The following is a 25,202-nucleotide window of genomic DNA, read 5'->3' on the forward strand; positions in this document are numbered from 1 at the left end:
AAGGGGGGTTAAGTCTTCAACTTGGCAATCACCTCTTTTTGTTATCTCTTGTTTAAGAATTGAACTAAATGTAATGGCCAAAAAAGTTTATAATCTATCTTTTCTAAAATCTTTTCTAAAATGCGCTTAAAAAGCATAAAACTGGCGGCAGACTTGATGCATCTTGTTAATTATGTATGACCTTCAACCAAATAACTAATACACATTTGCAGTGCCAACAAGATATCAGATTGCAAAATACACTCATTGGTACACAGAGAAGTATGTAGCAATTTCACAATCAAGGCTCAAACACTTATTTACGTTATCAAACATTATTTACTTTTTTACTGCCCTCCCACCTGCTGATGGCTTCGGTTTGGAGTTAAAAGAGCAGGGTTTGGGTTAGATGTTCAAAAATACATGAAACTAAACATTTGCACACACTACAGTTTAATACTCACTGGTATTAAACATGATGTGACGACATGACTCAGGAGTTTTAAGCCAGGAGTGTGAAACTACAACATGTTGGACAGAAGTTTCTATTTCACAGTTTCTGGCGGGTTGGGGGGGGGACTTTAAATGAAGTGTTTATTTTGAGTAAATTCTGATGCAGCGATGATTCTGACTGATGATTTATGACAAGTTAAAGTATTATCACATTGAATCTAATGTGTCATAGTTTTGTTTAAAATATGTTTGATTTCACTTTTTTTTTAAATCCATATTTCAGTGTGACATAATATTGTTACATAAGCTGAAAGGGAAGGTTTTCTCATGGTGACGCATCAGTATTTTTCTGCTAGTGCTACCGTAGCTAGTGTACCAGGCTGTTGCAACTCTTTAAATGATTTACATCCAACTGGATGATCTATACACAAGTAAGGAACCTCAGGGCCACATGTTCACATTTAAACATTCACCCGAGTGATGAATTGATAAAATGTGCTCATTTTGTATGATAATGTTTTTACTTTGTCTTGATATATTCAGTTTGTATCACATCTACTGTACCAAACAGAGCCAAACACATATTGGTAATGTCTGCGCACCAAATGTTAAGCTGCAAACTTCTTGCTTTGACTGCTTTGTTTTTGTGGAGCTAATTTTGGTGTGTAAATAGTCTCAAGCTGCCTAGTGGAAGGACTTTAAATATGAAGCAGAAGCCAAATAATCGTGTAACCATTTAGATACTGTATTTTTTGCTTATTAGCTTGGACAAAAAAACTTGTAATAAAGACTTTTTTGGTCAAGTGAGACTCTCTGTTTCACCCTTTATCTTGTGTGCTCGTGTGTGTGTGAGAGTGTTGCATTAGCCTGACATTCTGGCTCTGTTGTCTTTCTCTTGAACTCTGACACTTCAGATTCATAAATCATCATCTCCTATCAGTTCATTAGAGAGATAACCCACATCCAAGGCTCTGTAAGAGGCTGGAGTTGGAGGAGAGAAATAATCAGTCAGAGACAACATCTACTCTGGATGAGACCAGCTGACACATCTCGTCTGGACCATGAGCAGCATGTCCATGGGAGTGACTGTGTGTGTCAGAGCACAGGGCGCTGTGTCCAGACTTTTAGGAACCTCACCACAAAAGGGTTTTAGTACGACTGCAGCAGGTACTGTAGTGGATGGAAAGTTAGAGGGGGGGAAAGGAGCAGTGAAGGAGGTCAGAAAGAAGGGTGTGGATGGACGAGTGCGTAGCTTTGAGGAGATCCCTCACACAGGGAAGAATGGCTGGATCAACCTGGTGAAGTTCTGGAGAGAAAATCGTTTCCAGCAGCTCCACAAGCACATGGAGAGGACCTTCAACGTCCTCGGCCCCATCTACAGGTAGAAGCGTACGTTTCAATACGTTTGTAAAGTACATTTGTGTTCACACCAGCCCTTCTGTGTTTGTGTAAAGGGAGAATGTGGGCACCCTGAGCAGCGTGAACATCCTGTTGCCATCTGACATCAGCGAGCTGTTCAAATCGGAAGGGCTGCACCCTCGACGGATGACCCTGCAGCCGTGGGCAACACATCGAGAGATACGCAAGCACAGCAAGGGAGTCTTCCTCAAGTATGTGCCGCATATGTGCTTTAATGACTCACATGATTTACATGCGTGTAAGCAGTTCAGTTCCCTTCTGTGGGCAAAGCCTCCATAATTTTAGTTGTTGCATTTTAGGATTAAGATCAATTCAAAGCCTTCTTCCCATGACACACAAGTCTGTCTGTAGAAAAACAAGCCAAGTTGGATCAAAAGAAACACAGTCTCGGTTGCCTCCTGCCAATTCTACTCACTGATGGATGGCATGCATGGACGTCTCCCACTGTGGAATTATTGTTTCTGGGATAAAAACCAAAGTGGGAAAAAGTCCAGCTATTTAGTGCTGAACCACTAAGTTGGAGGACATTAAAAAATGATCAAAATTAAGGGATGAAAGACTGAGCTATCCTGAGTTTTTATTGCTAAAAAACACTGACTTCTGCGCTTCCCATAGTTCAGTTTAGCTGTGAAATGCTTAATCTCAAAACTCTCTATGTGACCACAAGCTGTCATGATGTTTGATTTTGGATAGCAGCGCTTATATCAAGGGGCACGCAGGTCTATTATCCACTAAATTAGAGGAGACATTACAGGTGAACAGGATAAAGTGTGCGATAACACTACAACACTTTCCTGGTTGATTACGCAGCTGAAGAAAATTTTAACAAATCTTTTATCAGATATGCAACTAAGGAATTATCTCGTTAACATTGTCTCACTTTCATGGGCACCCAGTACACTAAACATGGTCAAACAAACACCTGAATGTGTTTTGGATGTTTTTGCTCCATCAGTTCAATCACTCTGCTTCCATTCAACTTTTAGAAACTCTAGATTCTTTACTTTATTTCAGTAAAGGAGAGGTGCATGTGCTATAAACCCCCACTCTTTGCTTCACAGGGAACTTGTTAAATGGGCCTATTTTAATGCTTCACTGTGACTCCGCAGGAATGGCGAGGAGTGGAGAACTGACCGTCTGCAGCTCAACAAGGAGGTGATGATGAGTGCGGCCATAACGCGCTTTCTCCCCCTACTTGATGAAGTGGCAAAAGACTTCTGTCGAATGCTGCAGACGAGAGTGGAGAAGGAGGGAAGAGGAGAGGAGGGCAAACGCAGTCTCACCATCGATCCCAGTCCTGACCTTTTCCGCTTTGCACTGGAAGGTTGGAGGTCATCCCCATCACCCTGGTTTTTCCACTTGTCACGTGCTGAACTCGACATGATTTTATTTACACTGAGGTCACTAAATTCGGCTCCCCTCCCTCTTGCGTCACGCTCTCACTCAGCCTAAAAGTCTCAAATGCTGACGCAGGCTGCGACAGCTTCTGACATCACAGGGGGTTACACAATCTGCCAGAGCATAACCATTTGAAATACTTCAAAAGAAAAGCTTTCCCCTTGCACATATGTCACCGTGTCCCATCTCCATGCTTTAATTTGAAAACATTCCAGCCCTGTACGGGAACCAAACTTTATTCATTGAAGTGCATCTGCCCTTAACATATTCAACATGCAGGAGGTCAAGGAGAACATGCCGCTCTAAAAATAGAGATGATCAAAGCTGCAGCATTTCTTTTGCAGGTCTGCTCCTTTCATGTGTCTAACTACATTACACCACGTTCACAAGTGTGAATCCTTGTGTGACTCAGCGCAATATACACTTCTGAGTGTACGTGAGTGTGAACCTGATGACATTGAGTCATGTTGCTCTGATCTTGATGGGCCACAGCACACAAAACCAAGAGCTAATCCAGAGTGGGGAGAAACTCTATCCTTGTGGTTGATGTGAGGTTAATGTCACCCAAGCAAGTCTGCCAGGCAAAGGACGTGTGAGGGAGGGGGTTGCAGTTCCTTTGAGACATCATATGCACACAGAAAACAAAATAGATTGTCTATGTTGAGGAGGATTTGATAAATGTCATCTCTCTGTCTGGGAGGAAGATGTTGTTAAAAATGAATAAAATCAAGTGCTCACAGAATGTGTTCAACCCAGATCTTAAATTTACAAACTGAAAACATGAGTCAGAATGCTGCACAAATAATTTAAGAAAACATCTCAAACTGAGTCCATTATTCTCTGAAGTGTTTGTGCTTGTTTAGTTTGTTTGTTCACTCAGCTGTCCCCCCTGCAGCCAGTTGCCATGTGATCTATGGAGAGAGGATCGGCCTCTTCTCTTCATCTCCCTCGCTGGAGTCTCAGAAGTTCATCTGGGCAGTGGAGCGGATGCTCACAACCACCCCTCCACTCCTCTACCTACCACCTCGCCTGCTGCTCCGCGTCGGCGCTCCCCTGTGGACCCAGCATGCCACAGCGTGGGACCACATCTTCAGTCATGGTGGGAAAAGCTACAAGCACTTATTGGAGTCCAGGTTAATCTCTTTTTCCTGTCTCAGTCATCTTGTCTTTTGCTTCTTCCAGCGGAAGAGAGGATCCAGAAGGCATACCAGCGCCTGTCATCCTCCCCGAGTCCAAGGTCTGTGGCTGGGGCAGCTGAGGGGCGGTACACAGGAGTTCTGGGGCAACTTATGGAGAAAGGGACGCTATCTCTGGACGTCATCAAAGCCAACGTCACTGAGCTGATGGCTGGAGGGGTTGACACGGTGTGTGTTTGTATATTTTTGCGATTGTCTTCCTTGGCCTCGGTCTGTGTCACCTCTTATCCCATCCTATCTGCAGACAGCCGTACCCCTGCAGTTTGCTCTGTTTGAGCTGGGACGCAACCCGGAGGTGCAGGACAGGGTCAGGCAGCAGGTGAGGATGTCATGGGCACAATCAGGCGGTAACCCTCAGAAGGCCCTGCAGGGTGCACCACTACTGAAAGGCACAATCAAAGAGGTTCTCAGGTACAGAAATTCCAACACTTTAGCGACAGAGGGTTTCTTGCTCCTATTTCTTTGGATTTTTTTTTTTTTTTTTTTTACCACTTACCTGCACTTACCTTACTTACCTACACACACATTTTGTATGTGGCCACTTGCCTCTCTATACAGTGTAAGACACAGAAAACTATGTGTGCTGCAGAAGGAGTTATAATGCCTTTACAGGATTCTATGGGCCCCATACTAATGTGATCCAGTACAACAGCTCCTTCATAAATTCTACGAAGCATCTACATTTCCAGTTTTTGGCTGATGTTAAAAGGAGATCATTTTACTTTACTATTGAGATCATAGTGGATGATGGTAAGTTTCAGTGAGTTCAAAATATTTTCAATCATGAAATAATTAACAAAAAAAATAAAAAATGAATAAATTTTAAATAAATTTCTTAAGGAAAACACAGGCAAGATACCATAACTGTGTTTCTTTTTTCATAGATCTGAGCCTACTTTGAGACAGCTCAGTTGCATTTTGCTGCAGACTGTGAACTTGATGGGAGTTTGATTAGATATTCAGCTCAATTGTCAAAAAATAGCTTTCAGTTTAATAGGTGTCAAGTTCAAATTTCAAAACAAATCCAGTGATAGTGCTGAAAAACTAGTGACTCCTGAAGAAGAGTGAAACTAAAAACTTTATGAATTACTAAGAGCAAAAGGATTTGGTGAAGAGATTTTTTTCTCGGAGACTCACAAGGCAGACACTCCCAGCTGAGCTGAACCTTGATGGTCTCCAAAGCGATGCCTGTACCTGTAGCAAAAGCAACACCTGTGGTTTGAGAACAGGAATAAACTGAGGTCACAGAGTAAAAATAGCTTGTTCTTTTAGATCAGTGGAGCATGAAAAACAATCATGCTCTGAGCTTGAGAGCAGCTTTCTGGGAGCGTTTGTCTTCATCATTAGAAATGTATCAATCCTGAGTTTGTGTCGAATTTTGAGTGAGAATTCAAAGGTAGCATGCAGAAAACAAGAACCTGAGTGTGTGTGCTGGTTTCTATCAGGTTATACCCAGTGGGAATCACAGTGCAGCGGTATCCAGTCAGAGATATCGTTCTTCAGAATTACCACATACCTGCTGGGGTGAGTGTCCACACTGTGGCTTTCTTTCAACCAAACTGATTCTGGTACATTCAGAACAACATCTGAGCTCCACACGTTTGTCCATCAACTCTCCCCCGCAGACTATGGTCCAGGCCTGTCTTTACCCAATGGGCAGGAGTGCCCAGGTATTTGAGCATCCACTGCGCTTCGACCCCAGCCGCTGGAGCAGCAACAGGGAGGACGGCCGGAAAGGAGAAGTGACAGGGTTTCGCTCGCTGGCGTTCGGGTTTGGGGCGAGGCAGTGCGTTGGAAGGAGGATTGCTGAGAACGAGATGCAGCTTTTGCTCATGCATGTGAGTGACAGCAGACATGAAAGAGGAAGGAGTAAGAAAAAAGACAGGAAGGATAAGAGAGGGATCAGAAAGAAAGAATATGATGAAAGATAAAGCAAAGAGCTGAAAAAGCTAATGTTGACTCACAAAGCTGGAAAGATAAAAGATTTTACAAGTTAAACCTGAGTCTGCCAGGCAGTGCTCAGGTTCTTCAGTAAAAGTACCAGTAACACGAATGAAAAAAAAACTTTTATAGCTCATAAAAGTCAGAGTTGATTTTACCTGAAATATTATGGAGTTGTTGAAATAAACTGACTTCTCTAAGAGCTTTTTACCTGACCGGATTGAGGTGAAACTGGGTTTAGCAAGTTCATGTAAAGCTAGGCAGCATCTGTACATACTGCGAACCAACAGACCGCTGGCCACAAACAGGGAAAAGGCCTCACACTTCTCACTTTAAAGTGTTAGACATACAGCCTGAAAAAGACACAAAACAACCACAAATCATGTCAATATAGTTTGTGGATGTCATGTACCTCCAACTGTGTAGTTTACAGATATTTTGTGCAATCTTGTGCCACTTTGTGGCCTTTTTGCACCCGTTTATGATTGATTTTTTTTCATCCTGCTTTGGTGATTATAGTTTTCATTTTTATAGGTTGGGGGTTCAAAGAGCTACAAGCTTGTAGAGGTGTAAATTAAATATTAATGACGGAGAACAATAAAGATGAACCAAAGTAGAAGTTCAAGAGAGAAACTCGTTGGAATAAATGCTTACGACACCTTTAATAGAAAAGCAGTAACATGGCTTTTCACTTTGATTTGTTGTGGAGTAAAACTATACAGTAGCATAAAGTGTAAATACTCTAGTAAAATACAAGTATCCTTTAAAAATTCTGTCTTGTCTTGACTCCTTCATCATCACCCCCCATCCTCCTCTCTCTTTGTCTAGATCCTGCTGAGCTTCCATCTCAGCGTGCCTTCCTCAGAGGATCTCAAAACCACCGTAACCCTCATCCTCCAGCCAGAGACTCAACCAAGGATCACTTTCAGCAAGCTTTGACACAAAAAAGAAAGATTGTGCCATCATTTAATCACCCAGTTTAGAACGGTTTACTTCTTCATTCCTCGTTCTTCTTAACGATGAGCCTTTTGTGCATCCTTATGCTTTGCATTTACTTATGATGCAGACAAATAAAGTGTTAGTTCCACCTACCCTCTTGTCTTTAACATGTCTGAGCTTGCAAAAGCACCGTCGCCGCTTCTGTCCAATGGATGGCGCTAAAACTCACACTAACACATTGATTTCCTTAAGTCGCGCTTGTTCCTTCTCACCTCATTATTGACCTGCTTCGCGCTGAGTCCAACAGGTTGGTCATTTCCTTTCTTAACTTTACTATTTTTAGACTACAATGTGTGCCTGTGCTGTGAGGGCCAGTATTTGCTGGCTTCTTTTGGTATGATGCTGTTATGTAAGAAGAATGTTGAGTTTTAGCTGCTTTTGTCGCTCCAGCAGATAATGATCTCTAGGTCCGTTTTCCTTTTGTCACTTGTTTGCTTTCTTTTGTTTCTTCTTCCCTCCCCCACAAAAAAATAATAATCTGGGAGAAAAAGGCATAATCAAACTGGAGAAAGTTTTATGGTTATACTGCGGCATTACTCCTGGAGTGTCATTTTTTGTATTTTTAGTGATGCATATTTTATTTGGATATCATAAAGTTGCACTTTGGTCTGCGTGCGTAAAAGTGACCTTTGATGCGTCAAAGTCAAAGTGCAGCGTTTGCAATCTCATGCAAGGTGTGGGCTTCACAGGCAGAGAGCTGCTGGTTAGATTTTCAGCCGTCAGCGAAGGAGCAAAGGTCTGTTTGCTTTTTTAGCTAAAGATTTACGCCTTCTGTCAGCCTTAGTTTGTGCGTGACTGCGCATGGATACAGCGTGCAGTCTTCAAAAGCTCGCTGGAACTTCAGTAAATCCCCTCAATCTGTTGTCTCACACATGTACAGTGTAACACCAGTCTCACAGATTTCTAAATATGATCTTGGGATGAAATAAAAAACCTGCAGGAGAAAGACATAAACTTTATGACATAAAGCACATAATGAAGGAATGTTTTACTCTCTGCTGAGTTTTTATTAACTGTTAAAACATTATGAAACAGTCAGCTGGTTTAAGTTTATCCTCCAGCACAACACATGCTTTTGGCTTTACTCCTACTGACATGATGAACATGGTCAAAGTCTTGCTGGCCAGACTCACCATTTTTTTTAATGAATTATTGATATTTAATGATAACCTATTGCCATTGTGTTGTAACGCAATTTGTGATCAGGTGACAAAGATAAGTGATCGTAATCGGCTCAAATTACATTTGAAAAAAATGTGCAAAAAGAATTAGTTATATTGTTAAGAATTATTTCAAGCTTTGGAATCTTTAGAACTTGGTTCTCACTGGTTTTTCATGAGGATAGAAATATTAAACTCACTTTATTTGTACTTTAAATGGTTTTCGCACATCCAACCTCTCTCTGGTCCTGGCGTGTTGGAGGAAATCACTTAAATCTAAAAAAAAAAAATGAAATAAAATAAGAAATAACAGGTATTTTCATACCATCACAACCTATCGATCTTACAATTGTTGCTTTTAAAAGCAAGCAATTAAAAAAAACCTCACTTTTATTACATTACTTCTTCTTTCAGCCTCTTAGAAAGTGTGATACTAGAGTATCACGAGTGTTTGACCCCTGGAAGAAAGCAAAAAGGAGCAATTTGCAATCTGTCAGAAAGAGGCTTTAATACAAATCGCATCATAGAGATGAAGGCTTTCCTGAAATGATCTGTTGTAACTAATGATATGATATTTCTACTTTCCTGGGAACTTCCTGAAATTACTGGAAGGAATTTCTTTTCACCCAATGTTTGCGTGACTCTGACATAATAAGGGCTGTGTCACTTTTTTGGACAGTTCAGAAGATTGTTAATGTGTCATATCCTGGATTCAGGTACAAATTCGGTTGAAACTAAATATTGTTTTCATGACTTACAAATTATCTAACTAAAGAAATAATTCATGAGCCTAAAGATGACAAAACTGACAGAAATTGGTGAAAAATGTTCATCAGCAGAAGATATTTTTTTCGAGAAGTACTCTTACTATATACATATATATATATATATATATATATATGGATGTAAATAATAAATTATTTTAATGATTGCTACTTGATAGAAAATGGATGGATGGATTGCTACTTGTTCTGCATTCGTAATATTTTTTCTTTAATAGACAAATACTAAGAATACTATATACAAAATAATGAAAAGCAGCTGTTTGCAAATAGTGCAACACCTTGAAGTCAGTGTTAGCATTAAATAACCCCAGCTTTGTAATTTGGGGAAGTGTAGTACAACGTTTTGGGTCATGACTGGTCTATTGAGAAAAAAGTTTTCCATTTTTAGCATCACGTTGACCCAGTGAGGCCGCACCACCTTTTACCAAACTGTGGAAGTGGGAGGAGAGATTAGGGGGCAGCGGAAGGGTCGGAGAGTAAAAAATTAATTAAACAGGCTCTTTCAGGTGATAGGACACGCAGTGAAAGACAAGCGGACAACACTGGGGAAGGATAGAGACAGAGGAGGCAATCTTGACAATTTACATAAGTAGAATCAAATAAACTGAGAGGATTTGGTCTGTTCAGAGAGAACGCTCAATATGGGTAAGTGGGACAATGAGTCTCTTTTGTGCTGCTCTTTTGTGCGGAGCAGTTTGCACCTCTCCATTCAACTTTGATATAGTTTAAAATCTAAAAAAATATCATTATATGATTGTTTATGGTTAATAGCAGGAGTTTTGTATACAGTTGATGGTCAGAGGCTCACAGTCATTATTATTTTTTAAAAGCAGTTTTTTAAAATCAAGCCATTCTGCCAGATTATTCTCCTCAGTTGCCTTGCCCTGCAGTATTGTTTGTCAGATGCTTTTTAACCTCAGTGCAGAGCTATAGTGGGACAAAAATCTGCCCCCCTACCTTGAGTTAACTGATTGACTGTGCACAAACACACAGGCTGACCTGCGTTTGTTTGTGAAGCGTAAACAGGTTATTCCTGATATATTCTGTCCACGCCTGCCACCAGCTTCCCCTCTCTTTTTATCAGTCATGATGTCTCTGCATGGACTGATATTTCACAGCTTCAGGGTCTTTGACCTGAAGTCTTCTTTATTTATAGGCTTCCAGGAACAGGTATCAGCGTGTGTGTTTGTAAGTGTGCACACGGAGGGGATGTTTCAAAAGAGGATCTCAGTGGGACCCGTGATGATGTGTGCAGCAGTGTGGCAGAACTGGGTCACGAGGAGGTGCGAGGAAAGGGAAAAAGACATAAAGTGGAAGATGAAAAGCTGACAGATATTGAATCCACAGGGTGGAGGAGTGTTGCAAGTTTGCATTAATCTGCAAAAAACTCTCAGTCACCAATTGACTCTGGGGAGTTTTGCCAGGCTTTGTCCTTGTACTGTATGTCCATTCAGTGCAGAGGACTTGAGCTGACTCCTTAAACTAAAAAGTGACACAAGACAAGTTTGTTAGGAGGTCATAACAGAACAGCAAATAAAAGGTTTTTCTCCTCCCCCTGCTTCCTAGATCTAACATTCATCATTCCTTCACCTCACCCCTCTTCATCCTCACACTCGCACTGTTTTGCTGTTTGCACTGATCTTGTCTGCCAGGCTGTCCGCTCACCATCACCGTTTTTACTCCCTGCGCTGGCAGACTTGACCGACTGTGACATCCTTCAGATTGAATTCCATTGTTTGGGATCAAAGAACTCATTTAAGCTCTACAATGCTTTGCTTGAAAGATACAGTCCACGTTTCCTGGTTTGACCCCTCAGTTAGTGACTGGTGGTGGTCGAGTCACTGGAATAGGATGCTGAAAATATTATACCAGTTTGAGTTTCTTTTTTTAAGGTAAAAATGTCTTTAAAATGATTTAAAGACTGTTTTCATCTAATATGATTTTTGTGACAAAGGATCAAATATTTGCACATGAAATCACTCCAACCACAAATGATTCTGGCCCAGCTTCTGATAGTTCCTTCACATCTGTTAAACACATTAGCAATGCTGTAATTTTGGCCACAACTTTACTGTTTTGCTTCACTCTCAAAACTCTTTGAAGCTTATTTTTCAGCAGCTGTTGTCTTGGAAATAGCTCTAATCACCTGACTGTCAGACTGCCAGATATTTCTTTTTGGGTTGAGCTAAAATGACAAAAAAAGAAATATTGGGCTTGTGCTTGTCGGGGGAATAGAGATGGGATGAATGCGCATGAATGCTAATGTTGTTCTGTTTCTGCTGTATGTGTAATGACACTTTTGCCATGATGAAGAAAAATCCTTTATCTGTCACCTAAGTATTACAGAACCATGAAATCCTTTCCCCACATATCCAAGCTTATTAAGAAGCTGGGATCACATCAGGACCCCAGAGCAGTGGTGCATCTCCTCCATGACTTTTAACCATGCTGCATTCTCCTCGGTACAGTTATGATGAAAGCTGAAGAACACATCATACAAACAAAGCCTCTGCTGACAAAACTCTGCTCGGCCTTCTTCTTTATTGCAAACATTTTATGTGGCACAGTTTACTTCAATTTATTATAAAATATGCAGTTGTTTGTTTTTTGTTTCATCTCTTTATTTTCTTGAAACGATGCCAGTGACGGATTTATCAGCATTTCAATTCATGCTGCATTCCCATTGGTTATTTCGTAGACTTCATTACATTGTGAGATGATAACTGCAGGATTGTATCACCACCATCTCTCCTTGAAAGACTGTTACAGCTGAAAGACCGCAGGGGCCACAATCAAGGATGTAATTTTTTGCTTAGTACAGCCCAAAGTTGTACACTGTAATTAATATAAATGAAACAATTATCCATGACATTATGACCACTTGCCTAATATGGAGTAGATTCTCCTTGAGGGGCCAAAGCAAGGACAAAATAACATCTTGAGGGTGTCCTGGAGTGTTGTGGAGTGGGGTCGTTGTGCAGTGATTGTGCTTCCCATCAGATCCCATCGAATTGGCATGTTGGGAAGCAGATTTTTTCCCACTGTTTCCCCCACTGTCGCTGGGGGAGGCTTCTATATTTTTTTCTAGCCATGTTGAGGATGTGACTGGTCTGCAGAAATGTTCAAGTAGTTGGCAGTTGTCAGAGTAGGATCCATGTAAATGCCAGAATGTATGTTTTACCAGCATGAAATGTCAGTGTTACTCATATTACTTCTCAGTGGTCATAATGTTATGGCTGATCAGTGTAAGGGGCTTTGCTCATGGGTCCAGTGGGGGCCCTTCAGGGACTTGGACCCAGTCACTGTCACGGTGGCCTAACAGCTTCATAGATTAAAATATACCAGGGTTCTGCTACACTGTGCTCTGCAACAGCCGGTGCTTAAATCAAGGTGTTGTATGAAAGGGCTGCACGGGGGTGTGGTCTGCACTCCCGCCTGGGGCCTTTCTGTGTATGCGTGGGTTCTCTCCGGGTACTCCGGCTTCCTCCCACCATCCAAAAACATGCATGTTAGGTTAAAGGTAGGGTAGGAGATCCTGGATTTTGAGTCCAGCGAAGCTGCATTTTGAAAATACACAGGTAAAAAGTCCCAACCCTTTTCTTCACTTTCCCCCCGAAGGCACGCCTCTAGAGTACATGAACGCGCACGAGCACGAAGGTGCACGAGCGCTGTTCTGACAGCAAGCATCGATCGTTGCCGTATTTAGTATTTAGTATTTAGTTTATGCTAACTATACGTTTAATAATGCTAGATGCTAGCCAAGCTGGCTCTAGTTTAGCTTCCTGCCAAGCTTCGTTCACGGAGCAGGGTACGCGCACAGGGGGAAGGAGGGGGAGGGAGGAGCAGATTGCAGTTTGATAGACGGCATCAGAATCCAATCATTGTGAACGGTCCGTTCACAATGATTGGATACTGTTTTTCCTAGATTGTACGTTCTAGAGGCCACTAAAACTTTTCATATTTGTGTCAAAACTTTTAATTAATTGGTTGCAATGGGGGTGTGAAGAGTATTTCAAGCAATATGTAAAAAAATGTTCCAGAAAAAGATCCCCTACCCTGCCTTTAATTGGTGTCTCTGAAATTGTCCTCAGGAGTGAGTGTGAGCGTGTGTGGTTGTTTGTCTCGTTTGTCTTTGTGTGGCCCTGTGATGGACTGGCGACCTGTCCAGGGTGTACCCCGCCTCTTGCCCGATGACTGCTGGAATAGGCTACAACAACCCCCCCCCCCCCCCGACCGACGGATTCAGAGGGTATAGAAAATGGATGAAAATCCACGCTGTTTTAAGTTTTCACTCTCTCTTTTTTTCCTTTGGCATTTGTTTCTGGAGGATTTGCTTTTATAGTCCTCTTTAGGATGGAGAAAGATAACAACATGCAGCTCCTCAGATGACAACAAGGATGCTGCCATAGTCTCTTACAAGTCTGATTACCTCCTCTGCGAAAGCACGATGTCTCATTTCACCACCTTCTGCTCCGACAGACACGAAGATAACGTTTTTCTAAACACTATGTGACATCCAAAAACAACCTGTCTCGGATGAAACGGCAACCTTTGTGGAGAGCTGCTATCTTTATTTGCTGCAAATGTCAGCTTAAAAATTGGTTGAAATCCCCTCATATTATCTTTTCAAATGAGAATTTGTCAGAATATATATAATGGTGTGTATTTCTTTCATATTATTAACTTGCAAAACGGCTGAATGTCAGCATGTAATTTTGTGTGGCCTCTGCAGAGAGTTTCTGGTTAGTTTTTTTGTTGTTGTTATCATCAGAAATGCTGCTCTGACCTTATATCTGTTTGTGGTGGTGCATCATTAGTTTTTACAGATGAAGCTGGCAGTAAAGTTTCATGACAAACTTGGCCCCACTGACAACATTCTTTTGTCGCCGTAGCTTGCATCAGGCGCTACTCGGATGTGATGAAAATGCCAGACTCTTTCATTCAGCACCAACAGCTGGATGCCAGCATGGCTGACACCTTCTTGGAGCATCTCTGTCTGCTGGACATCGACCAGGAGCCAATCACAGCGAGAAACACCAGCATAATCTGCACTATCGGTGAGTGTGACAGCCGGCTGCAGACGCCAAGTCTCAGTTTCAAGTTTGTTTTCTGGCAGCTGTTGCGTGTCATCACTGTCTCCCTGTCAGACCGCCAGGTCCTGGGTGGCCTTCAGTGTGTTGGCAGGGCTTTGATCGTCATTTGTTGCACATTTAAGCTCTTGCTGCCTCTTTCTGTCTGTCAGATTGTATTCTTCATTTCTCATAAGAGCAAGTGGAGTAGGGTGACAGGTGGACAGACAGACGATTTATTTTAATCCAAGCTTGCAACCAAAAATCATTTAATTGTTTTCTTTGCAAGTAAAATAGCAGCCAAATATGAAGAAATAGGGGGGAGGAAAAGCTATTTCAGAGTTACTGTTTCAAGCAGACGAATAACCCTGCATCCCAAAAAGTTTGGACAAAATCAACTGTTTTTTATTTAAAGTAGCACAAAGACCACATTATCAATTATTTAACTGTTTTTTGGAAATCATTTGGAAGCTTAAGGCAAAATAAAAGACGTGAGCAAGAAAAGACTGGAAAAGTTGTAAAATGCTAAAGATATCCCCCAGTGGAACATCTCTAGTTAATTTGGTTAATTGGCAACATGGCACTCACATAAAGGATAATCAAGAAAAGTATCACAGAGATTTCAGAAGTGAAGATGGGGTTAAGTTCAGCTTCATAAAAACTGTGTGGGTGAAAACTTAAAGGGATATTTTTCTGTCTCCTCAACATTCATTAACAATGGTTTGTTTTCTATAGGTTCTTTAAGTTTCCTTTCTTTTCATTGCGATCGTCTAGGGGCTGCTTTGAGCCCTCGTTCCCAAGTGTGTTGTAAAGGGTCACAGGACCAGTTCGCAGTCAGTTTAGTCATCAGTTAATCTAACATGTATGTCTTTGGGCTGTGGGAGGAAAAAGAAAACCCCCACAGGCACAGGAGAGAGTTGCATACTCCACACACAACGGCCCCAACTGAGGTTAGAAACAGGCTGCGAGGAGAGACTGCGTCACCATGGTGTTGTGTTGTTAAAAGAAGAGGTGATGCAACACATGTGTAAACATGCTCCTGTCCCAACGTTTAGAACCATGGGGCTGGTAGTAAACTCAAAGGGAGAAAAAATGTCTTGTAATTCCTCAATTTTGACACTTGACGTGTGCTTTTTCATAAACTACAGGGTTTAAAGGGGAACTGCGGTATTTTCAACATTAAGCCTCTTTTCTGAGTCGTCTGCAATGTTTTAGAACCCCCCTCATCGCTTTTTTGATGTTTACTGCTGTCTCCGGTATTTGCCTAATTTTGATTCATCTCAACCTGCTTCAGAATGGCAAGTCATGTGCATGTTCTAAAAGGTCCGTAAAAGCACAATAAACGTCTGTTTTCAAAATAATCAACTCACCGGAGTGGTTACTGGTGTGCACTGGTAATCCATATCAAATTTCGTGGCGAAAAGTTGCTTCTGTCGTGTTTTATTTGGCAGCTCGTTCATGCTCGCACTATTTTCTTAGCGGTGGCGGAGTAATATCAACGAACATCCAGTACAAAATGTCAAATAAAACACGACAGAAGCAACTTTTCGCCACGAAATTTGATATGGATTACCAGTGCACACCAGTAACCACTCCGGTGAGTTGATGATTTTGAAAACGGACGTTTATGGTGCTTTTACGGACCTTTTAGGACATTCACATGACTTGCCGTTCTGAAGCAGGTTGAGAAGAATCAAAATTAGGCAAATACCGGAGACAGCAGTAAACATCAAAAAAGCGGTGAGGGGGGTTCTAAAACATTGCAGACGTCTCAGAAAAGAGGCTTAATGTTGAAAATACCGCAGTTCCCCTTTAAATGATTTGCAAGTCATCTTATTTTCACATTTTACACAGTAACCTAACAGAGTTGTCTTTTTTTTTTGTCTCATCACAAGTCCCAAACACAAAGAAATTCATTTTAAAATGACAGAAAACAAAGAAAAACACCAGAAATAATAAATAAAATTTGTTTTGGGTGATATAAATGAACAACTGATTGTTTAGTTTCTTCTGTATTTGCCATTAAATGATTCTTAACTTTAAAGTATCATATTCTGTCTTTTATTATTTTTTACCTCTCAGGTCCTGCATCTCGATCAGTCCCCAAACTCCAGGAGATGCTCAAGGCTGGGATGAATATTGCTCGTTTGAATTTCTCTCATGGCTCCCATGAGGTATGTACAACACACCATGTTTGTTCCCATTCTCACAAACCAGCATTGCTTGGTTTTTCACTGACTCTGTCTTTGTCTTTCAGTACCACGCTGAGACCATTAAAAATGTCAGAGAGGCTGTGGAGACCATAACCTCGGACCCTTTGTATTATCGATCAGTGGCCATCGCTTTGGATACGAAGGGTCCAGAGATCCGCACCGGATTAGTGAAAGGGGTGAATATGTTGAACTATCAAACAGTATAATAACCAGTAAGAGTAAGAGGTGAATAGGATATGTCGACTCTGTGTGAAACACATCATTAGTTACAGGTTGTTACTTCTCTCGGAAACACAACAGCTGTGGCCGTGTGCTGCTTTGCATTTTCATCACCATCTTGTTGTTTGGTTCTCAGTGTTGCTGTCACCCATCATCTGCTTTGTTGAGTAAATACCTCTGAGCTGTTGGCATCCTCTTCATGCCTTGATTAGCTTGCAAAGTGCTCTGCATGACATGCGATCTCCACACTGAGCCTTGCTTCTTGCGTCTCCTCTTAAATGAGTTCAGTTGTTCCTCTGGAAGAAAGATCCGTGACACTAAGTCTCTTCTCTGCTTTATATGATTGTATATTTTTAGTATCTTTGTGTTTACCGTCTGTTTTAGTGTCTTATTGTCTGTTTATTGTCTGTATTATATCACACATTATCTTTACAGCATAATTTAGGACCATACCAAATACATTCTGACTGCAGTCATAAAACAAATACACATCAACGATATTTTTCGAACCCTGAATTTGCTCCTTGAAGCTCAGCAAGCCTTTAAACCCGACAGTCGTGGGTCTAGCCAACAAGTGGAGTTAAATGTTTCAGTTCGGCTAAAATGGGAAGATTTTGAATAAAAGAAAGCTTCTTTCTTCAGTGCTTTCACCACAGTTTCATCCCATCGAGATCATTTTCTTTAAACACATTTCCTTTAAACCATTAGTGGATGTCCATCCATGGGTTGGCAAGGAAAAATGCTATAAGTGCTGCTTGTTCTTGAAAACGTGTTTCCGGTGTGTCTATCGCTGACGATGTGTGACGTTTCTATGTGTGTGAAAGAAAGTGGAAGAAGAAGTGGAGCTGGTAAAAGGCAGCCATGTGCGAGTGGTGACAGCTAAGAGTGACAAAGACAAGACAGATGGAAAGATTATCTGGGTGGACTATCCCAACCTGCCCAAAGTCCTTGAGAAGAATGCAAGGATCTACATTGACGACGGCCTCATTGCACTCAGAGTATTAGAAATAGGTAACACGCTCTGTGACCTGAATAAATCAAATTCTTCTGTATCTTATTCTCCTTTTATGATTTACATTTTATGAATTGTTGAATTGTACTATTGAAATACAAACGCTAAATCTTTCATCAGCAAATTATGGAGAAAATATACATTTGGCTTTGAATATACACACCTTTAATATTTAAAGCAAGATTATCTTTTCTTAAAAGCTTTTCTGGTTTTAGATTAATAAGGAAAATACATTAAAGCATAATCAGTTCATTTGGGCTCACATATGTATGTATAAACCTCAGTTTTCCATTGTTATATTACATTATTATGATAACCTGCCTGTGATGGCTTCCCTGGTGTCTTTTCATCTGTCTTTTGCTGCTCTGATCTCTGCAGGCTCTGACTTTGTGGATGTTGTGGTGGAAGCAGGTGGGCTGCTCTGTAGCCGTAAAGGTGTTAACCTCCCCGGCTGCGACCTGATCGGCCTGCAGGCTGTCAGCGAGCAGGACGAGGTTGACCTGAGGTTTGGGGTGGCTCACGGTGTAGACATGGTGTTTGCCAGCTTCATCCGCTCAGCCCAGGATGTGAAAGATGTGCGTCGAGCTCTGGGGCCACATGGACAAGATATCAAAGTGATCAGCAAGGTGGAAAGCCGGCAGGGAGTTGAGAAGTGAGTCGAGGAAAATACCTCTCAGTTTAAACCGTTTAGGCAGTTTTTTCAATTTCAAGCCATAGGGCAGCTGATGGCAGAGAGTCTTATAATGAGGCTGTGACAGGACTCATAAATCTACCCCTGATGGTGGTCTGCCCCTCCTGTAGACAGCCAGCTGTGAGCTAAGAACCGACATTTGTCAGCTCTGGATTTGAAACACGTTTGATAAGCGACCCCTGTGGCTGTTCGTGTAAGTTATTGCTGCCAATTAAAATATCTGACAGTTCGTATGCCTGCTCTCACACTATGTTTTCTCCTTCTGCTCACCGGCATCTGTTCACACTGTTTAACCATCAAAGAACAGTTTTAAATTGTTGTGTTTTCTTAAATCTGCACCAGCTACCTGATGCGCCTGGATGTCATCCATGATTTGAGATTAAGATTCCAATTAATTTATTTTCCATATTTTTTCAAGCTCCAGATGCAGTTTGCAAAATCCTGTTTTTGTAGCTGAAGACCTACTTTTTGATAACGGAACAGGAACAAACAATCTTGTTGTTGCTTTTGTTCTCTGTGTTTTCTCATTCTTTTGAGCCTTTCTCCGGTTGTCTTTCATATCTCCAAACACTCAATCCTTCACCTCCTGAACACTCCAATCTGTGTGGCAGTTTTGAGGAGATCCTTGCTGAGAGTGATGGCGTGATGGTTGCCAGGGGCGACCTGGGGATTGAGATCCCTGCTGAGAAAGTCTTCATCGCCCAGAAGATGATGATTGGGCGCTGCAACTCCGCTGGGAAGCCGGTCATCTGTGCCACACAGGTCAGAGCACATACACGAGTGCAGCCACATAGAGGGATCCAGACGTGATAAAATATGCAACGGTTGACCCTTAGTTGCGGTTTTATTCAGTCAAATGTCAAACGGGGCCATGTAAACTCACATTAAATCCTAATGGGCGTGCATTAACCTTTCTCTCCTACATAATGTACTTGCACACAATGTCTGTTTCACCCCATGGCGTGGCGTCAGAGACACACTCCTGCAGCCATGCTGAGTCACAGTGCTGTATCTTGTTTATGCTACCACTCTTGACTCGCGGTGACAGCGTTATAGCAGGTTTTCTACTCGAGACCTGAGCTCACGAACAACACCCACACGTACACACTAATCAGCATGATCGGAAGCTTCCTAAAATATGCACTCTTGGAGACTCGGCTGCAAGCTGTCTTATTTTCCAACTGTCTGCACTTCTAATTCATTACTAGACTGCCATTGTCTAATGTCTCATTTCTCTTCCACTACTGTCCATCCATTGACAATGCCATCATCTCCTCTCTTGGTTCTCCCCCTAAATTGACAATTAAAAATCCGAAGTGATTTAGTTACGGCCGATTGATTGATCATGTACATTTATAGTGGAGGCTGGTGTTATTGTTAACATGATTTCATGTGTTTCAAGATGCTGGAGAGCATGGTGGCCCACCCACGGCCAACCAGAGCAGAGAGCAGTGACGTAGCGAATGCTGTGTTGGATGGAGCCGACTGTGTAATGTTATCTGGAGAGACCGCCAAGGGACTGTTCCCTGTGGAGGCAGTTGCAATGATGCACTCGGTGTGTGTTTCTGTGTGCAGACGCCATCCGTTTTGTTCTATCTGAATAAGTGCCCGCTGATAAGACTCCACTCCTCTGAGCCGCTCACCCCTGCTCTCTGTCTCTGTCGCTCTCTGTTTCAGATCTGCAGGGAAGCAGAGGCGGCCATTTTCCACCACCAGCTGTTCGAGGACTTGCGTCGCCTCACTCCTTTGTCCTCTGACCCCACCGAAGTCACCGCTATCGGAGCTGTGGAGTCCTCCTTCAAATGCTGTGCTGGGGCCATCATAGTCCTCACTACCACTGGCAGGTGTGTATACCAACCCTTATTCAGACAAGCGCGCACGTGCACTGGGCAGTTCAGTGAAGATCTGCATTACTTTCAGTTATGTTTACAATATCTTTACATCCTCAGTTTGTGATGTACACATATTTGCCTTCGTACTGCTGTCACATTGGTAGCTACATGAAAATAACTTACACCAGTCAGCCAGAAAATTTAAACCACTGAAGGTCTAGTGGATGAGAACGATTCTCTAGTTGCAGTAGAGTTGCAAGTTGGAGGTTTATTAGCCAGCATATGAGCCATCAGTTCTTGAAATTGATGTGTTGTAGGCAGGTATAACGAGATCTTGGGGAACCCATTAGATACAATTAAGATGCATATTTCTTAAATACAGTAGATATTGACTGAAGTTTGGCTCAAAAAGCTGAGTCATGCCTTTACTGTACACTCAAATGAATGGTAACATAAATTAATTCCTGTGTAAGAACTGAGTAAACTGATTATCTTTTTCTTCACTGCAAACAGATAGTGTACAGGCTGTTTCAAGGTTGCTGCTACAGTTGTTAGTGTTTAATCACAAAGCAAAGCTACAGATTGAATATTGCATACCTCTCCCAGTTCATACATGGAGGTGTGATGGAGGGGGTAGAGTTGCTCAAATGCTTTATTTTGCTCCTGTCACATTTTTGTCTTAATCTCCTGCTGTAAAATTCACTTCCCTGCCTGGTACAGCAAAGATTTCTCCTCTTGCACACATACAGGCACACATGATTTCTTCTTAGGTTTTTAAGTGTTACTGGAAATGGGTTTTGATTGGTATATTCCCAACCTTGAGTAGCCTCCAGACCCTGATTTTCTTGATATTGGATCTTGAACGATGGTCTGTTAATGATGCATGAATGACAATAGTTTCAGTCATAATGACTGTGACATTTTGACATTTGGAAACGCATCAGATTTGGAGGCGTTGGAGTAATAATGTTCATCCTTTACATGAGAGCTGGGAGGATCTGATAATCAATGCCAAATTGCATTGAAGTAAAAATAGTCTTTCCCCCTCATTTAGCCACCCATCCATGGAAATGTTGCTCATCAAAGATAATTTACTTTCCCTCCTCATCAATCATTTTATCCTCCCTCATCGTTCCAGGTCGTCACATCTCCTTTCCAGGTACCGCCCTCGCTGTCCGATCATTGCAGTCACCAGATCCCCTCAGGTACAGTCCACTCCCATCTACTAACAGAACCCTCTGATTGTTGAACTAAATTGTTGATGAGTCATGCTTTCCAAAATTGACCAATGTGTGCAATACAGGCTGTATTTATTTATCTATTCACTACATTTCACTACTACTACATTTAGGTCCTCTGCAGATGGTTTCGGTCTGAAGCAAAATGTGTTACAATACAGTTTACAATATTTATCCATAAATATTATCTAAAAGATCAAATAACTGACATAAGATATGACAGAAGTCTTGTGGAAGGACCTAAAGCGCTTCTTTGTCATTTCTGCAGAAAGTTTTGAACACAATGTAACTTTTGAGTAGTACACAGGTAATTCAAATTAGATCACATCAACATATGCTCCGCATGAAGGTGAAAGGTCAGATTTGGATCCATAGAAGCACATCTTGAAGTTTCACACTCATCTCTACTCATGACAACACTTAAATCGTGTCAGGGCAAAAGTTGTCTTTTATCTCCTCATAGTGCAGTACCTACGCATGCATTTAGTGTCCATAAACTGGACATTTTGGCCTTCAGGGGGAACATGGGGAAAGGGATCCAACAGATATGTTCGTGTAACATCACACATTATCACAGTGATGTTGCAACAGTGGTTTCCAGCCTGTTAAGAAATCTGAAGACAACTTTGAGAGGCACTTCACCCTCTTAAGAAATCTAAAAGATAGTAAGAAAGGGAAAATCTGTGATGAAACTAATCATAATATCATTTGCGACCGGTAAAAAGTCACTCCAAGAGGCTGAAATGTTAACAAGCCAATCCCACAGCAGAACATTTAATAGTTACTATGGTCCACAGTGAAAAAAAATGTTTAAATTTCACAAAAAAATCTCTCAAATTTAACAAAAACAATATTTTCCACACTTATTTCCCATTTATACAGAGAGAACCCTTACATGATGACGTTCACATTCAACGTCCTCCACCTCACGCTATATGATGACACTTTGCCACGTGCTGCTGCGTGATGATGTAGTGTGTGACGTCTTGCTTCGTGATAATGAATATGTGTTACACTCTGTTGATTTTGTACTTTATGAGGAGCAGGAAGAGGGGTAGTAGATGATGTTTCTGTGGTGAGTGTCATGGAATAGGTTGCTATTGTAAAACTACCACCTATGAATGGTGAGGACTAAAAAAGTGCATGGTTAGGGTTACAATTAATGTTCATTGTTAGGTTTAGATGTTAAAAATGCAAAGTTTGGGTTAGAAAAGTATACACTGGTATGGATCTTACACATGAGACTAGAACTGTGTGCCACACTGCCGCCTTGTGATGTGTTACACGCCCACTGATTTTGACCCACTGATTGCGACTCTACTATGTTTTAGAAATACTGTGTTGAACATGATTATATATGATTATCATTGTCTAATGTTTGACTCAAACCAGGATGTGTTCCTAAACATAGCAAAGTTTTTTTTTTTCTTTTGCCTAATCCTAACCAAACACCAACTTTTGGTTAGAAGCCTCATGGTTGATCTGCCTCTATGTCTTCTACCTCCAAATGTAATCGCAAAACATCCTCATCCATTTGCAGAATGAGATAAAGAGGTACGAAGTAGGAGTGAGAATGTTCTTGCACAAGCCAAAAATATCTGGGAGTCACTGCATTAGATGTCTGGTATCCATCATGAATCTCAAAGTTCTGACTGACCAATGTTTGTTTTAGGCCCAACTACAAGAAAGGAAAAGCAAAAATGATCAAAATGAATCAACAAATCTGCAGTAATTTCACTGTAATGGAACAAACCTGTGTTTTCTTCTTCAGGTGGCCCGTCAGTCCCAGCTGTTGAGAGGTGTGTTTCCTGTCCTCTTCCACCCTCTGCCTGCTCCTGTCTGGGCCGATGATGTCGACAACAGGGTTGAATTTGGCATGGACATAGGTTAGCGTGTGTTTGTCTGTTTCTTCGTATCCTATTATAGCCTGAAAATAAAACCGTATTACTCACACCCCCTTCTCTGTCTACCACAGGGAAAGCAAGAGGATTCTTCAAGTCAGGAGACATGGTGATTGTGGTGACAGGTTGGATTCCAGGGTCCGGTCACACCAACATCATGAGGGCAGTGAATGTCTCATAATAACGTCACCTCACTGGACTCTAAATCTGACAGACATGCTGGCCTGACTGTGCTTGAGCCTTCTGGATCTTGTCATAGATGAGTGTGATGAAAGCCTGAGAGCCAGCTCTTAAATTGAAACAATAAACTCTGTCACAGGCAGAAATTTTATTGCAGCAGCATAATTTTTATTTGAATGTGATGTTCAATGAAAAAGCATTTTGCTGGAGCTGATCTCATGAAGGTTGAATTTGTCTTGTAAAATGTGAAGACTCCCTTCAAATAAACCTTGAATCATCCATTTTAGCTGTCCTCCTGTTCTTGTTGGGATTGGAGTTCACTAATTGAGCTGTCCACTCTCTTTCTTCTCATCTCCACAACTGAAAGGGTGGTTGTCTTTATTGCAGTTGGGAGATTAGGCTTTCATTCCCGTTCACAGCTGTGAGCTTATCTCTGTGGTTGCACATTTTTTTGGAGGGCAATTGTGAAAAGCACTGGGGCAATGCAAAGATGACAGAATTGGATTACACTCTCTTTATCCACTGTGATGACCCAAATGCACATTGTTCATATTAAGTAATTATGTATTCCAGCTTTCTCATGCCTGATGATCCTTCCTGTGACATCCTTACCTTTCTTCTAGACGCTTCCTCCTCTTTCTGTTGCGTTTTCTTTCCAGCTCCCACATATTTTGAATCCTCTTTTTCATTTAATTCTCTTTCAGCTTTTAAAAGCCACTCTCTGAGTTTTGTGTTTACAAGGCTAATAACAATCTTTCAAACATAATTAAAGGGTTTTAAGAGCTTTTTCTTTACTTCTCAAAGGGGAGTCTGTGGACCAAATGTAAATCCACTGAGATCAAGTAAAGACTGAACAATATACATAAATATATACTGTATTTATATATATATATTCAAATACGGTGTTGCAATATAGCAGTATTGATGATGAATTTTAACATAACAAAAATCTAAGATAGAAATAACGTTGAAAAGAGAAGTGTGATAATATAATGAGCTGATAAAACTGAAACATTGTACATTATTGATTGCAAATTAGAGTTTTGCAAAAGAAACAGTCTCTCACTGTTCGGACAAATAATTTATATTGTAGATGGCATCAAAGGAAAATATTTTATTATAAATCAGATTTTACTATAAATCATGGGCATCTCTGATCACCTTTGAACTGTGTGCCGATAACAACCCATGTTATGCAGTGCGTCCATGACATCCAAAAATAATTCACCATCTTGATTCATCAGAACTTAAGACAGTTTTCAAATTCATGTCAGTCCATCTTAAAAGAGCTTTGGCCCAAAGAAGGCAAATATTTTTTTGTTTCTATATAGTATGCAAAGCATGAAATGTTTAAGAAGTTGATCACAACTGTATATAACTTGGTTATAACTAAACTAAACTAAACTCCTTCCATTGAATGAGATGATAAATGACTGTTGAATAAAAGGTTTCCAGACCAACTAACTCTGGATTTCAGCAAGAAAATGATCTATTATACGACAAATATTGTTCTAAAA

At 41.2% G+C, this 25,202-nt stretch overlaps 2 protein-coding genes across 3 annotated transcripts; both read left to right on the plus strand.

Annotated features, from left to right (window-relative positions):
* The first annotated feature begins 1,442 nt into the window (after nt 1-1,442).
* Nucleotides 1,443-7,474, plus strand: cyp11c1 (cytochrome P450, family 11, subfamily C, polypeptide 1). The gene is made up of 9 exons (XM_075466681.1): nt 1,443-1,813; nt 1,887-2,042; nt 2,961-3,175; nt 4,145-4,348; nt 4,432-4,613; nt 4,690-4,856; nt 5,891-5,969; nt 6,071-6,283; nt 7,215-7,474. The coding sequence occupies exons 1-9, from the start codon at nt 1,494-1,496 to the stop codon at nt 7,323-7,325; spliced, it is 1,647 nt and encodes a 548-aa protein (XP_075322796.1). The 5' UTR covers nt 1,443-1,493; the 3' UTR covers nt 7,326-7,474.
* Nucleotides 7,475-7,588: 114 nt separating this feature from the next.
* On the plus strand, nt 7,589-23,964 carry pklr (pyruvate kinase L/R). Of its 2 annotated transcripts, none has more exons than XM_075466683.1 (12): nt 7,589-7,632; nt 14,223-14,387; nt 16,482-16,573; nt 16,657-16,788; nt 17,656-17,842; nt 18,222-18,495; nt 19,146-19,296; nt 19,937-20,089; nt 20,212-20,378; nt 21,505-21,571; nt 23,376-23,490; nt 23,580-23,964. In XM_075466683.1, the coding sequence occupies exons 2-12, from the start codon at nt 14,249-14,251 to the stop codon at nt 23,684-23,686; spliced, it is 1,584 nt and encodes a 527-aa protein (XP_075322798.1). In that variant the 5' UTR covers nt 7,589-7,632; nt 14,223-14,248; the 3' UTR covers nt 23,687-23,964. The 2 variants fall into 2 exon arrangements, with proteins under 2 accessions (XP_075322798.1, XP_075322797.1); XM_075466682.1 differs by lacking the exon at nt 7,589-7,632 and adding an exon at nt 9,914-9,975.
* The last annotated feature ends 1,238 nt before the right edge of the window (nt 23,965-25,202 follow it).

The sequence above is a fragment of the Odontesthes bonariensis genome, chromosome 5 (genome assembly GCF_027942865.1).
Source record: "Odontesthes bonariensis isolate fOdoBon6 chromosome 5, fOdoBon6.hap1, whole genome shotgun sequence".
In the NCBI taxonomy this organism is placed as follows: domain Eukaryota; kingdom Metazoa; phylum Chordata; class Actinopteri; order Atheriniformes; family Atherinopsidae; genus Odontesthes; species Odontesthes bonariensis.